We start from the raw sequence: 16,267 nt of genomic DNA, 5'->3' as shown, positions 1-16,267 counted from the left end.
GTACAAATCCGTGCTTCCGTTACGATTCGAATGTAGTAATCATCGTCTGTCGTTTCTTTTTTTGTCTGGTGTTTCTGTGACAGGGTTCCCGTACCGTGCTGAAAATGCAAAGTGTGGGAAAAAAAAACCGAGTAGACGTGCGGAAGCACGTGTTGAACCTGGTTGGCTCATGGTTTTCCTTTGCTAGTTCGTCCGCACGTCTAGCGGCGATACTAGACAGAAGTAAAGCTCTCATCGAGCTGAAGCTGATCTTATCTGTTCCTGCCGCAGACGGATGCTGATCAAGACGACGATGCGGAGTGCAGAACGCGAGAGTTTGTTACAGTTAAACACGAGGTGTGGTCGGGTACGGGCACTGGGTGAGCGTAGTCAATAAAGAAAGAAAAAGTGGAGATAGTATAGCGCCCCGGTGAAGCAGCCAGCGAAACTGATCTGTTCACACCACGGCGGGTTCAAAATCGAGTCGCAGCAGTAATTATTTTATTTCTGCATGGGCTATTCTATCTAACTTCGTCTATTGTCACCAGGTCTAGCTTTACACAAACTCGGTAAGCCGGTTAGACCTCGTGAAGCAGTGCTCCCGCACTAATAAAGATCGGTTGTTACCAGATGCTTTTGCCTCACTTAATGCCATCAGGACTCCGTTTTTCTTTGCCTAAATGTTCTGTCCCTTGATTTAAAGCGCCCTCTCGGGAAGGGCAACATGGTCGCAATATCCCTAACGGTGGTTGTGATGAAGGAGCTAGATACCAGCGGAATGGCTTTAACAGTTGCGCTACTGCGCAGGCATTGGTATGAAGATTCGCCGCCATCTATGAATGTCAAGTAGAGGATGACCAATTCTGCATATATGGACATTAACCCGCTAAGTATATCGCGTCATGTCCAGAAGGCGGAGATTAAGTGTCTCCTCCAATTGAAGAATGAACACCTGTTTTCGCATGTCTACTCGATCTAACTATGTTAAACCGCCAGCAATTTTTTATTACCTGATATAATACCGTCGCACAGTGATGAGCAACGATGCTCTTCCAGCAAAAGTTTCGCTTAGCTAAGCGTAATAAAGACGGCGCCAAATCAGGTTGTAGAATTTTAATAAAAGCAGAAAAATGAACCACTTGAACAACACTTTAGGCCAGGCCGAAAGCGCCCAGTAACGACATTAGTGCTTCGTAAGAAGAAGAAACGGGGTGCGGGATGAAAGTCCAAAGGAAACGTCATATGAGAGAGAATCTAGAGATCCCGTCATAGATGATGAGCGTGCTTAGTTCTATACAGTCGAAGCAGCAGCGAACAGGAAGAAACAGCATATATGGACGACGAAGAGAAGGGAGGCACTTGGCCATAAACCGCTTTTCTCGTTTGCCCGGCGCGCTAACGTCGGCGCGCTGCAGTGTCTAGCCCAGTCGGTAACCTCGGGTAACTCCTACACGTAACCGTGCAGTCATTACATTCGTGCAGTGCCTGGCAGCACCAGGTCCCCTCTCTGGGCTTTCTTTCCTTTCACGCCATCTTTCCAATCTCCCTCGCCGTCACGGACCCCGCCTCGTGTCTAAGCAGCGCTGATAGTACGTGACTGCCTGAAAGGCGAATTACAGATCCGGTCAAGTGGAGATGGGGGGGGGGGGGGGGGGGGGGGTCGCGTTGCTCCGTCGGGATTCCGCGGCAACGTCTTTTCCTCCCATGGATATCGGTAAAGACGGTGCTGACGAAAACCGAGGAGCTGAAGGTAAATCCTCTGGAGATGCCGCCATGCTTCATCTGCTTCGGACCCGCACAGATGTGAAAATGTGTCCGTTCGGGTCTGTGGTTAACGAGCACTAGTGGAAGGGTAACGATGCCTTTACCGGCGGGCTTGGAAAGGTGAAAGGACCGGACATATTGCGATATTTCAGAGAAGGGCATAGTACCTGCTGTCAGCTTTGTGATCCGATAGATGGCATGGCCATACGGTATTTCTCACTGCTATTCTACTTGTTGTAGTGATTTATCTTTATCATGAGTCATCTTTAATCTAATATTGTTAAGTTGCTGTGGATGAAATTTATGCGCTCGAGGACATTCCTTAATGCCGACTGAAGCTTTAAAGCATTCGCCAATCAATTAAGTTATCAATGTTACATGAGGAAACAAACAGAGCCCTCTTATATAAGCATTAAAGAAGTAAGCGGAGTCACTCCTTGCTTTTCTACGTGAGATGAGAAATTATCAGGTCTGCCTACACCGAGCATAAGCTCTGAAAGAAGAAAAAAAAGGGAAGAGACGATTACCATTCTTCTAAAGCAAATTTCACTAATAGCTTGGATGGTGGGATATACCGAGCCATGGGGATGGTTTAGCAATTCCAAGATGAGTTTTTCTCGTCAGCCTCGCATTAGTGCTGCAGGTAAGCTCTAGCCAATTCTACGTCCCGTGGGACGTCATAGTATTCAGACCAACCAGTGAATGTCACTCAGGCCAATCAGCGTAAAACGTAGCACAGGTGTCTTGCCTGTCCCATTCCATTCTTTCCTGTCAGCGTGAGTGGACTCATCTGGTGAGTTATGCCAACGACACTGACTCGAATTAAACGGTAAAGGTGGCTTTAAGTGGTGCCGTTGTAAATGCGACCTAGAATGCGCTGAGCCTGTTCTCCGAAGCATTTCGTGCTGAATGGAAATGTCGGCGAAGGTACACAGTACAATTTCTGTTTTTTTTTTCCTTCTGAGAGGTGATGGCTGTATGTGGAAACATTTCGCTTACTAAAGGGCCTCATCGCAACCAAAAATTAGCGTATTCTGCGGCCAGTGGTAGCTTTATCGGCCTGAGGTTTCCAGTGGGCACACGGTAGGCACCTTATCGTAGCAACCCTCGCTCTAAAGTGCGCTGACGAGTTGTCTTCTAGGCCTGAAGAAGCCTTGCGGGAAAGAGAATGCAGCGAGGTGAAGAAGTTGTCACTTCAGCCCCAATTATAGCAAACAGCCTAAGGTTTTTTTGTTGTGTTTGCATTCACTGCTCTCTTTTGTCATGCTGTCTGGCTCGCTTAGTACCCTGGGGCTGCTGATAACGGCTGAAAAAAAAGCTAATTCTCGAGTTTTCTTTTTTGTTTCTTCCCTCAACCATGCTCCTTGCAATACGATTTCAGAATTTTGATCAAGGATAGGCTGATAACTTCAGCTTACATCATACGTACTTCTATGTAATTAATGTACGGCCTAACCATTCAGCAGGTATGCGTGGGGAAATAATGGGCTTATTTATGACATGTATGAGATTATTTTTTTTAACATATACAGATTATCGTTTGAAAAACTATGCGAGATGAGTCGGCGCGGTCTCACGTCCTTGTATGTGTAGCAAGGTGCGCATTATGTACCACATATAAATAAATAAATAAATAAATAAATAAATAAATAAATAAATAAATAAATAAATAAATAAATTAGTAATTAAAGGGTAACTAATTAACCTTTCATATTTTATTTCATGGGGCAGTGTTTCTATTGCGCGAATGGTGGCACTGAACATCGAACGCGAGCTGTGCTTTTCAATTTTCTTAATTGGCAATGTGGTTCGAAATATAAAACATCAAAATACGCATATACAAGCTCGTTGGGTTGCCACTCCCGCGTTAATTATTTATAAAATGGCGTCTCTCACAATTCTTATGCATAAAATACAGGTTTAGTTGGTGAATTCTATGATGTCGAAGAAATCACTTCATTTAGGCGACGATATCACGCACAGCGACGCCATTCTCAACAATCTATAATGCGTATTTTTCACGCTAGATATTTTCAGCCACAGTGGCGATCAAGAGAATCAACAGCCGATCAACAACCTTTGACGCTGAAAGCAAGCAGTCTCTGCTTGAAAAGATTTGAAATGAAAAGATTTTTATTTAATTCAGGGTAATGACTGGTGAAGTTTTTGATCGATGGGGCACATAATGTCCGCCCTGTTTTACAATTCAGCACTAAAGACAGCACCTTCGTATCTGAAATGTTTTTTTTTTAAATAAAAATCTTTAAATGCTTAGAACATTAGCAATCACCCTACATAAGAAGGCAGCCAACAATCCTCGAAAGCAAGGAAAGCTCAAGGGAATGTTTCTCGCGGTTTATTTTGCGTACAGTGCTATTCGTGCCAATCTACGGCGGTCGCTGCCAAGTCTTTTACTTTCGGGATGCGTATAACGAAACAGTGGGCGTGTTCACGAGCGCCACCCTCGTATATATCGGCGGACGAAGTACTTCACTGCCAAAATCGGCACTGCCAGAATTCATGCGCTCGTTGCGCTCAGTAGATTTAGGTGGGCGTCAGTTCTAGCAGTCTTGATGCTATAGGTTGCACAAGAGGGTTCTCGCGTAGTTTTTGCCCTCTCTCCGATTCGGTCACGTTCTGTATGGCTCTTAAAGTACAACATAACTTACTATGTCCGCCGCTAAGCAAGAGGTGATTTTGGTCACTACTGTCAAGGTTTCGTTACTCGCAGCATAAATACCCCCCCCCCCCCCCCCCCCCCCATGTTGAAAGGGCCAGCCGCCGCCGCAACTCACTTAGTTCTCAACTCCTTACGCGAAAATCAGAGGACGGAGGCTAGGATCTCACCAGCAGCATATGGCTGTCTTCTCATATTTTTCTCTAAAATATTCTCTTTCAGTCATGGAGTAATTATGCCATTAATGTCCTTTTCACAAACACGACAGAAAAATAACAGCGCCTCCATGCTTTCCTTGGTTTCAGTGGAAACTAGCTTCCTTCATGTACGCGTATACACCCTCACCATGTACAATGTTGCTTTATCTTGCGCTGTTGTATATTATATTAGAAATGAAAAACCTTGAGTAGTTAACGCGTTACCCATCTACCCATCTTGATCTAGTACTGGTAGCATAACGTTTTTGTTTTGAAAAGTTGACTTTTGATGCCTGATATCTTCATGAAAGCAGAGTGTCACATACTCGTTTTAAAACAGGTGGGCAGTAATCCGTCATTCTCAGTGTTCTGAGAGACTTCTTGACCGTTGACATATGAATCATGGAGTAGTTACGGCGGAGTCTAGATGAAGACGGTCAAAATATTCGCCATGCAGAAAGCACCACCAGATTTGTGAAATGTGCACAAGCTCCGCTGAGTCACCAGATCTTTTGAGATTTTTGCACTTAAAAAAAAATCTACCCGGATAACGCTGTAAAATGAAGTATCTGCGGAGCGACATTTGAGTGCTTAGTGTAACTAAGCCTTCTTTGCCTGTTTATTAGTTTAGGGCTAGGTAGTGCATTAGCATTGCGGAAACGCCATAATACTAGGTAGGCATGTTTTAAGAAAAATATGACTTCTGAGAAGTAATCAAATGCTGAAAGGAAATCACCTATAGAAGTTTTGGTTTATTGATTTATTAGGGTTTAACGTTCCAGAGCGACTCAGGCTATGAGGGACGCCGTAGTGAAGGGCTTCGGAAATTTTGACCACCTTAGGTTCTTCAACGTGGGCTGACATCGCACAGTACAGCCGCCCTGATTTTTAATAATATAGCGCGAGCGTCGACCGAACTGCTGGTCAGCGCCTTATTACGGCGATAAGCGTGCAACAAGACGAGAGTTCGCGCACGCGCACGAAGGCAGAGCGTCGTCTGCTAAGCTGTTCCGAGCGCGAGGACACACGCCCTGCCAAAATATCAGTTCGCAAGATCCCGCCAAGTCGTAGAGCGCATGCGCATGATTAATGTGTGAGACTGCATGAGACGTGATTTCTTTCTCTCTCTCATTTTTTGCCTATTACGGGAGGCCAGCCTGGCGATGCAAAGTTATGATAAGAAAAAATAAAAGCAAAGAAATATCGCAGCACATTGAAACCATTGCCTGGATCGTGATAAACGGGGTTCCAACCAGCTCTTTAATCAGCCTTGCAGTGTCTGAACGGTATAAAAAGGCATCAGTTGGAAGCCCTTTTATCGCGATCCAGGCAATGGTTTCAATGTGCTGCTATATTTCTTTGATTTTATTTTTCTTATCATAACGTTGCATCGCCAGGCTGGCCTCCCGTAATAGGCAAAAAAAAAGAGAGAGAAAGAAATCACGTCTCATGCAGTCTCACATATCAATCATGCGCATGCGCTCTACGACTTGGCGGGATCTTGCGAACTGATATTGTGGCAGGGCGTGTGTCCTCGTGCTCGGAACAGCGTAGCAGACGACGCTCTGCCTTCGTGCGCGTGCGCGAACTCTCGCCTTGTTGCACGCTTATCGCCGTTATAAGGCGCTGATCAGCAGTTCGGGCGACGCTCGCGCTATATTATTAAAAATCAGGGCGGCTGTACATATGCGTCTAGAATTTTGCCTTCATCGAAATTCGACCGCCGCGGTCGCGGTCGAACTCGCGACGTTCGGGACAGCATCCGAGCACCATAACCACTTAGCCACCGAGGCGGCTCACATATACAAAGAAAACTTTATGTGACATGACGCATTTGCTTCTGTCTCTCATTTTTTTCTCTACAGCCTCCTGTAGACGTGCGAGTACGTCGTTTTTTTATGTGACCACCTCTTCCTTTCATTGCTCCGGAAACTAAGTTGTGTTCTTACTTTACTGTGAAAGAATTCGTGCGCGCCGTAACTCCAAACGCATTCGAGAAGCCAACAATTTCTCGATATGCCAACGGCAATGGAAACTTACATGGACGTTCACATTGAGTCTCTTTTTTTTCTTCAATCGTGACTTGAGTTGCATGAGCCGTATTGGAGAAAGAAATTTCCCATTTGGCCAGCGTTTAGGAGGACGCAGGCATATCGAAAGCGAAAAAATAAAACAGAAAGGAAATTGTGCCGCACACGATATGAAACGTGCGAACAGATGAGAATATATTTGAGCGCTCAGGACCATTTTTCAGGCTACTAGGCAGAGGCCTATTTTTCGTCTGTAAGGATCGTTTGCAGGAAGAATTTTCTCTCATTCTCCTTGCGCTCGTAAAGTCAGGCTCTCCGCTCTTTCGTTTCGTAAAAACAGTGGTTTGTTTCAAATGAGTTTCAAAATTACCGTGCGCAGTGTCATCTTGGCAAACACGCACACGCGGGCTGCACTGCATATAAAATTTTTCTTCTGTTAAATTCTGTTTTGAGCCCATGAGACATTACTCGTTTCGGAGATACCTGCGGCTTTTATTGTCTCCTTTCCTTTACTTAACTCTATTTTGTCCTGGAAACTTCAATATCGGGGTTATTTTGGAATAAATGCTTGAAAAGATCGTTTCATTGGCCTGTAAAAGTTTTCCTCGTCCTCCATTTTAAGATATATCTATTTTAATCACGGCGCTGCGTGAAAGAAAATGCTGCGGGTGAAATGAATTATATTGTCACGACCAGAGGGGCCGTGGAGATAGGCGTCGGGAAGAAGCCAAGACTGGGAGCCTTCTTTTAATTACAGCGCCAGGTTCCAGGACACCGAACAGAACAAGCACGCCTCGAGAGCCCACCGCCGCTTCGTCGTCGTCTTCGACTCAGCGCGGAGGCCGCGCGGCGCGTTAGGCGCGTGGCATTATTCCCCCCCCGCGAAAGCAAACATCGTCTCGATGTGGAATGGGATATGTACAGAGAGAGGAGGAGGAGCAAAAAAAGAAGAAAAATATGGGTGAGGTGAACTATACAATGCGCGCTAGATGAAGGCGGGGAGAGTCAAGTTCACACGTGGGGTAAGGGAAGAAAGGTACAAAACGAAGCGTGAACACAGCGCTAAGTCACGCGCAAAGTACGGCTTTAAGCGCACTACATGCACGATTTCCGGCTGGTGACGCTGAGGGCCGGCGATCACAGTTCCATGGGGGACAACTTCATAGTTGACGCTGTTCAGGCGGCGCAGGACTCTGTACGGGCCAAAATACCCATTTAAAAGCTTTTCGCGCAATCCCTTGCGGCGCACGGGTGTCCACACCCACACGTGATCGCCCGGCTCGTAGTGCACGTCCCTGTGCCGAAGGTTATAGTGTCGGGCATCGGCGGATTGCTGGTCCTTGATGTGCAAGCGGGCCAGCTGACGGGCCTGCTCTGCTTGTTCCACGAAGTGGCCTGCTTCAGGGGGGAGCTCTGCGTCGCCGTACGGCAGCATGGCGTCTAGCATCATGCGTACCTCTCTGCCATACACGAGACGGAACGGGGTGAACTGGGTGGTTTCCTGCGTCGCAGTATTATATGCGAAGGTGACGTAAGGCAAGACCTCATTCCAGGTTTTGTGTTCAACGTCGACGTACATCGAGATCATGTCCGCCAATGTTTTGTTGAGCCGTTCCGTTAGACCATTGGTTTGGGGATGATACGCTGTTGTTGGTCGATGAGCAGTATGGCTAAGCGCTAAGATGTCACGTAGGAGTCGGGCTGTAAACGCCTTGCCTCGGTCAGTAATGATGGCCGATGGGGCGCCGTGTCTAAGCACGATGTCGTGCATAAAGAAGTGGGCAACTTCGGCGGCAGTACCTCGAGCCAGGGCCTTCGTTTCAGCGTAGCGGGTCAAGTAGGCTGTGGCGACTACGATCCACTTGTGGCCGGTCGACGAGAGAGGAAATGGCCCCAGAAGGTCCATGCCAACTTTGTCGAATGGTACTTGTGGCGGCTCGATGCACTGAAGCAGTCCAGGAGGCTTGAGCGCGGGTTTTTTCCGCCGCTGGCATTGCCGGCATGTCCGGACATAATGCTTTACACTTGAAGTAAGGTTGGGCCAGTAATAGTTCTGCCGGATTCGGGACAAGGTGCGTGTAACTCCAAGGTGGCCGGAAGTAGGTTCATCATGGCAGGCAAAGAGGACTTCATCCCGTAGATCAGACGGTATGACGAGCAGGTAAGTTGTCGGATTTGAGGCAGAGTTCTTTTTATAACGCACTCCTCTCCGTAGGCAGAACGACGACAGTCCACGAGCGAGGTATCGTGGTATTTCAGGGCACCCACCTTCGAGATGATCGATGAGCAGACGCAGCTCGGCGTCGGCACGCTGTCTGGAAACGAGCTCAGACGTGCTGACCGCTCCAAGGAAGCTATCATCGTCGGTGGTGTCTTGTGGGGGAGGTTCGACGGGAGCGCGGGACAAGCTGTCAGCGTCGGTGGCGGCGCCGGCAAAACTGCAGCGTCTGGTGCTCTGAGGGCCTGCCGGACTTCCTCGCGGATGACGCTGGTGACGGAATCGACGCGAGGGGCAAAGGTTCCTTGAAGGTGCTGCAGCTCCTCGCGGACCACTGAACGGATGAGTTCACGAAGGGAGTCCGGATTCGTCCTGGGATCATGGTCGAATCGGTCCAACGTTGACAGTGTCGACGACGGACGCAGTTGCCGGGCGTGCTGTTGGGATCTCTGCTGCAGCAATTTCTCCATGTGGACGGCCTCGGCCAGAAACTCCGCGACGGTGTTGGGCGGTTTCAGCACGAGGCCGGAAAAGAGCTGGTCTTTCACGCAGCGCATGAGGTGCCTCAGCTTTTTTTCTTCAGGCATTGCCGGATCGGCGCGATGACAAAGACGCGTCACATCCTCGACGTACATGGCAACAACCTAATTGGGGAGCTGAATTCTAGAGGACAGGGTGCGCTCCGCGCTCTCCCGGCGGTCGCTGTTGGCGTACGTACTCAGGAGCTGACGTCGAAAGTCCTGCCACGTCGAGAAAGTAGCCTCACGGTTTTCGAACCGCGTGCGTGCAGAGTCCTCAAGGCTAAAGTACACGTTACGCAGCTTTGTAGCGGCGTCCCAGCAGTTGAAGGTCGCAACCCGTTCGTAGTGCGCCAACCAACCTTCGGCATCTTCAAACAGGTCACCGTGAAAGGGCTTAGGCGTTCGTGGGGTCTGAAGAGTGAGATAGGTGGGGCTGGCTGCAGGGACAGTCGGAGGCAGGGCGGGGTGTCACGACCAGAGGGGCCGTGGAGATAGGCGTCGGGAAGAAGCCTAGACTGGGAGCCTTCTTTTAATTACAGCGCCAGGTTCCAGGACACCGAACAGAACAAGCACGCCTCGAGAGCCCACCGCCGCTTCGTCGTCGTCTTGGACTCAGCGCGGAGGCCGCGCGGCGCGTTAGGCGCGTGGCAATATGTATTTTTCTTTTTCTTTCGAATGCCGCCATTGAAAATAAATTCATACACGCTGCAGAAAATAAAATGCAAGCAAAAATAAAAGGAAGCAGACGTTGAAACCAAGAAAAGAGCGTAGTTACTTTTATGGCTAATCTTGCTTTTGTAGTTTTCTCATAGCTTTCAACACGCTCTACACAGTGGATTGAAAATCCATATTGTTGATGTAAAACTCATGACAAAAGCATTGGTCGAAGCCATCTCGTGATGCCGAGTCGGGCGCTCATTCCGGCTCTAGCAGCGAGGTGGCTCTCTCTACAGCCATATCCTTAGTCTGACCCGCAAGCCAGAGGTATTTTTTTTTCTCCAGTGCCCCCGCTGGCACCGCGTAATACACTAAGCTACAACTTGGACGGGCCCCGTATTTTGAGTCTTAAGGTGAGCGTTGTCATTCTTTGAGCTAGCCTGCAAGAGTGGAAGCGATTTGAGATTGAATGCGCGCACGGTCACCTTATCACCGTGCATAAGTGGTATGATAACGACAAAGAAAAAAACACAAAAGGCATAAGTATCCGCTATGCACCCTGGTCAATCCCCCGCCGTGGGTATGTGCCGTTAATACATCATCATCATCATCATCACCATCATCATTATAAGAGGAGTATGTCCATACTCCATCTGTGCGGGTGTGTGCCTTGTGTTGTGAAGCCAACAACAACAACAAATTTCTTACTCACCGGCGGTGACATGGACCTGGGCGCTGACCACGGTGCCTATGGCGTTGCTGGCTGAGCACCGGTAGCGGGCCTCATGAACGTCACGCCTGAACTGGTCCGCGCGGAAGGGCAGGAACACCAGCGAGCCGTCGCCCTGGCGCACATGCCTCAGCCGGGGGACGTCGACTGCCTCCTCCCCGTCATCGGTGAGCCAGCGGATGGTCGGCGCCGGTTGGCCGCTGGCAGAGCACGGCAGGCTGCTGCCCGAGGAGTTCGAGAACAGCAGCCGCGACGGGATCTCTCTCGTCAGCTGTGGGCCCTGGACGTTGCTGGCACTGACACTGGTGCTTGTGAAATCACCGTCGTGCACCGACGATGCCGAGACCAAGTAACCTCCGCGCTGAGGCAGTATCCGGATGTGCAGGAGCACTGCGTGGGAAAGCCAAGAAAAGGATTACGCCAACACTTGAGAAAATCAGGTAGCTAACCTGGTAAGGTGTTGCACATAAAAGTCTTCCGAAACACTTCTGAAGGAAGAAGTTTACAGTGCTGTACATTCTAGCTTTTTCTTTGTCTGTCGCCTTCTCCGCTATTGCTGCATTATTAATTCTCATAAATCAACGCAAGACCTCTCGTTCACGTCAAATGTACAGTATAAATGTACTGAATGCCTCGGGGATATGACATCTAGCCAGAAATTTACCTGAACTGTAACTTAGGTACGAAGTCCAAAGGGGTTATATCACAATTAAAGCAACAACGCTACCGGCGTGCGTCAGACAACATATAGTGTTCACAAGAACTCCACAATGACATTGATACAACTTTTCACGGTCGAGTTCACATTACTTTTAACCACGTAAAAAGTAAAGAGGGCAAAGAAATTTCTAAACCAAGCACTGGTGCTCCACGTTTCATTTTTGTCAAGGCTAAATACAACGGGCTGTACCTCAACAAATTGTCGCGACCAGGTCAGAAGACAATGATGAATGAAATAAACGGCTTGGGTGTGTGGCGGCTGCTGTGTTCGGACCTTTTTTAACACTTTCCGCCGCCCACTCCAAAGAATTTATTGATACATGTGAAATACGCTCAGTAGTGCGTCGGAGTCATACTGTCTGCTGCGGCACAGGGTGCACCATCAAATCCATCTTAGTCATCACTTTTCATTGAGAGGAAACTGGATATAGCAATAATGCATCTTGAGCATACTGATGAGAATGGATAAAAGTTCCCATGCAGAGACAAAGCTTCCTTTTAACATTTGTCCTATGCTCGAACCGAGTAATTAAGTTCGTTTAACAGTACCTTTTGCTGGGTTAGTTGGTGTGGCATTAGGTTCAGGTAAGTAAAAACAACACTCAATTTTACACAAACCGCACAGAAAGACGGACAAGACGGGCGCTGACTCCAACTATGTTTATTGAAAGCCACATTTTGCATATATATAGCCCTAAGAAGGTGAACGCATGCCCATTTCTTACATCATAAAAAAAACACACACACGGACGAAAACTTCTCATAATCGTGTATTTTTGTTAGCAATATATGCTCATTCCTCGTAGTGAGATAGAAGTGGTGCTGACGCACATTCCACTCCTGTCTTCGATAAAAAAAGGCTTCTACCAGTTCACGAGCTTATCTATCCTTACTTCTAGCTAGAATTTTAACCTCGTCAAGACGTGGTACACAGTTCTTTTTATTTTCATGAATGCAAGAGCCGCAATGGGCGGGTAGGTTTTCGAACGAATCTGATGCGTTTCCTAAAGACCTTCATGTTCCCCAGCACGCTCGTTGACACAGCGTCCAGTCTGACCGACATACACCTTGCCACATGTAAGGGGGATCTCGTAGACCACTCCCGTGGCACACCTTAAATAGAGCTTCGAGTGCTTATTCCCACACCCAGATGTTGCTTTAGCGCCGCTGCTAACCTTGGAGCACATCTTGACCAATTTGCAGGGGGCGGAGAAGGCCATGGGGACTCCGTAGTTGTTGACAACTCGTTTTAAATGTGGGACTTTTAACCCTTCTGACTCTTTTTTCCACGAAAAATTCTTTGATGTAGGCGGCCTGTTGGAGAGGGAAAAGGAGGTTGGTTGCGCCTTCTCTATAGATGTTGTAGATCTTTTTTGCTCTGTGCCCCATAGCGACCTGTTCATTGCTGTCCGACAATGTATAGAAGCAAGCGGCACCTTTGCATTTCAAAATAAGGCAGGGGTGAGCGCTGACAATTTTATGCCTCTTTTTTAGTTTTATATTAAGTTATATATTTTATACCTTCATTCAGTTTGACAACCGGCGGTTCCTACAACGCCAGGGCATTTGCATCGGTTCATATGTCGCGCCAGTTTTATGTAGCATTTTTCTCGCATCCATTCACAACATTCCGGCATCACTAACTGACGACGGAACTGTCCTGAACATATTTAGATATGTTGATGATTTTTTAGTGACTTTAAAGAGACATGGCAGAGGGCGCTATGAGGACTGCCATGAAAATTTTAGAAATGTTTGCACAACATGGGAAGCTTCTGTCTTTCACACTTGAGCTTCCTGAACAGGACTGCCTCCAGTTTTTGGATGTTCAGATTAAGCTGGGGTATGGAAGTGTTTGCTGGCGCTACCTTCCCAGGGCAAAGAAAGATTTTTTTACCGTATGATTCCGCTCAGTCAAAAACTGTTAAGACGGCTATCGCCACCCTTTCTATGGTATCAGCACTCCTCAAGTCGTGCTCTCACATGATGCGGGCGAGCTTCCAGAGTGAGGTGAACAGACTGCGTAAAGCAGGGTTCCCTGACCACGTCTTGGCTGCCATGATCGAGGCATTGCTGCAGAAACATAAGGGCAAGCTAAAGGGGCAACGCCGGAAGAAACTTTCGGTGAAGCCAAACCAGTGGTGATGCCGTATATGCACAAAGTGTCCCACAATTTAAAAGGAGTTGGAAACAAATACGGAGTCCCCATGGTCTTCTCCGCCCCCTGCAAATTGTCCAAGATATGCCCCAAGGTTAGCAGCAGTTCTAAAGCAACATCTGGGTGTGGGAAGAAGCACTCGAAGCTCTACTTAAGGTGTGCCACGGGAGTGGTCTACGAGATCCCCCTTACTTGTGGCATGGTGTACGTCGGTCAGACTGGACGCTGCGTCAACGAGCGTGCTGAGGAACATAGAAGGTCGTTAGGGAACGCATCAGATTCTTCTAAAAGCTACCCGCCCATTGCCGCTCTTTCATTGATGAAAATAAAAAGAACTGCGCCACGACTTGACGCGATTAAAATTCTAGCTAGAAGTAAAGATAGATTATCTCGTGAACTGGCAGAAGTCTTTTTTATCAAAGAGAGAGGTGGCATTTGCGTCACCACCACTTCTATCTCCCTACGAGGAAGTGAGCATAGGTTGCTAAAAAATACGCGATTATGAGAAGTTTTCGTCCGTGTGTGCGTTTGTTTTTTTTGCCATGTAAGAAATGCGCATGCGTTCACGTTCTTCGGGCTATATATATGCAACATGTGGCTTTCAATAAACATAGTTGGAGTCAGCGCTCTTCCTGTCCGTCTTTCTGTGTGGTTTGGTTAAACTTTAGCGCTGTTTTTACTTTCCTGAGCATAATTTTCCGAGTAATTAAGACTGCCGTCGGAAACCAATGGGGTACGTTTTTAGCAACAAGTAACAAAGAGCTGCAATCATCCCTAAATGCAATTTGCAGATATATATGTTGTTATGGTACAATCTTGTATTAAGGAAAAAATTGCGTTAATAAACAATTTCTCGAATAAAAAAGGCGCTTCTCCATATGACTCAATGGAGAGACTGCTTCAGCGACCACGGTAATCCATCTTGGGAGATTGTGGTAGCGCGTTATGCGTCACCAAAAAGGGAGCGGCCTTTTTGTTATATATCATGTTTTTTTCTGCTTTTGTCTAACTTCTACGCACACGTGGACCTGCGACAGCAATAGTTTTTAAGAACTGCATATGGAAGAGCTGAAAAATCTGGCCTCCTTTGCTAAACTCTCATGAAAGAGCTTTTCTTTAGGCAAGGTCGAAACCGGCGTGGAGGATTCTGAGACATTCTTCGCGAAATTACATGAATGCGCAAAAAAAATTCTTTTCCGTACATTTACATTTATTTATTTTTTTACTGCCAGCTCTGTTACACGGGCGGCACTATTTTCGCAATGCGATGCGTTATCGGCTTCATTTCTGACTGAAACTGCTCGAGGTAGCAAATCGCGATATTGCTGCTCACTTCTCTGCAATCGGCGAAAACGTTTTTTCACAATGAAGCAAAGACTATAGGGACAGCCCATTCGAAACTGTGTTGCTCTGCCTAATAGCTCCGCCGCACGACGCAGCGCTTTGCTGCCTGGATTGTTGCTGTCTGCCCAACTGATTCGTTGCGTCGCTAGCGTAGATGGCGCCATCTATAGAAGATTCATGGAAGAATATGTATTTAGTATATTTGCTTTAATTAAGAAAACTCCTCTTGCCTTGACTCTGTAATGTTGAAAAGTTCACAGTTACAATAGACCGATTTCACAAAGCCTACTGCGCATGCGCGCGTTTACCGGGAGTAGCCAGCCGCCATCTTGGTTGTAGTCCTTCGTGGCGTCGTCTGCACGACAGCCCACATTACTTTGCGCCTTGACAAGCATTATACCCGGCCGCACTTTCCGCAGTTTCGTTTATTGTGTTGAGGTCTATAAAGGAAACAGAGGCTCCACGGCGTAGTTTCGAGGGGTGCAATGCTGATCGCGGTAGGAGCAGCGAGAGAGGGTGGTCAGTTGCGCCTTGAAGTGGAGTGAACGTGGTGGCGACGCTGCGCTAGTTACTAGAACCTTGCTTTGGAAAATGCTGCAGGTTACGATGCAAACGCGCTTGACCGCCGCTTTCGTTAATTTTGTCAGCAGAATATTTCAACGCATAGCGATGCACGCGATTTTATAAACGTCTTCGGACAGTTTTTACATTTCTTGCCACCACATTTAGCTGTTCCAGTATTCGCTGTATTCATCTAGGCATTCGCTATAGACGTGTCACACAGCGTTTGTTGTCTTTATTTTTTCGTCATAGCCCTTGCTGAAAACTGGCCATGCGATAGTTTTTTTTTATTCACATAAACACATAAGTGTATTCACGACGTGCTCGGCGGGTCACCGGCAGGAAAGATGAGCATTCGAGCGATCTATGCCGTTTTTCTAAATGGAGATGTGACAAATGCTTGTGTTCAGTACAAAATGAGAAAAAGACAAGCCAATCGGGAAGCTTTTGAGTACGCTTAATTAGGGTTTAGGGGTTTTTAATTTCGTGACCAATAGTTTTATTTTGATTATTGCTACACTAATTGCTTTTTATTTAGGTTAATATAATCTTCTGCCAGGGCGTCCCCCGCACGACTCACTCTCGTTATTGTCGCAATACGAGTACAGTAGATGGCCTTTTTTTTTCGAAAACAACGGGCAAAATGTGGATGATATCCCGGCATAAATGGTATGTGGCTGATACTGGAATGCCACTCATGCTCAACGACCA

The 16,267-nt window shown here is 47.3% G+C and overlaps 1 protein-coding gene across 1 annotated transcript in view; it reads right to left on the bottom strand.

Annotated features, from left to right (window-relative positions):
• Positions 1–16,267, bottom strand: part of LOC149371600 (cell adhesion molecule Dscam1-like) — a 184,964-nt gene that overhangs the window by 138,020 nt on the left and 30,677 nt on the right. Inside the window, exon 2 of the mRNA XM_089585203.1 lies at positions 10,756–11,163. Coding sequence (XP_089441329.1) covers positions 10,756–11,163 — 408 coding nt within the window. The remainder of the gene's footprint in view (positions 1–10,755; positions 11,164–16,267) is intronic.

Source organism: Amblyomma mixtum, chromosome 1 (assembly GCF_055824585.1).
Source record: "Amblyomma mixtum isolate Tamu chromosome 1, ASM5582458v1, whole genome shotgun sequence".
NCBI lineage: Eukaryota > Metazoa > Arthropoda > Arachnida > Ixodida > Ixodidae > Amblyomma > Amblyomma mixtum.
Note: the sequence above shows the minus strand (reverse complement) of the source record. Positions and strands in the feature narration are given on the sequence as shown.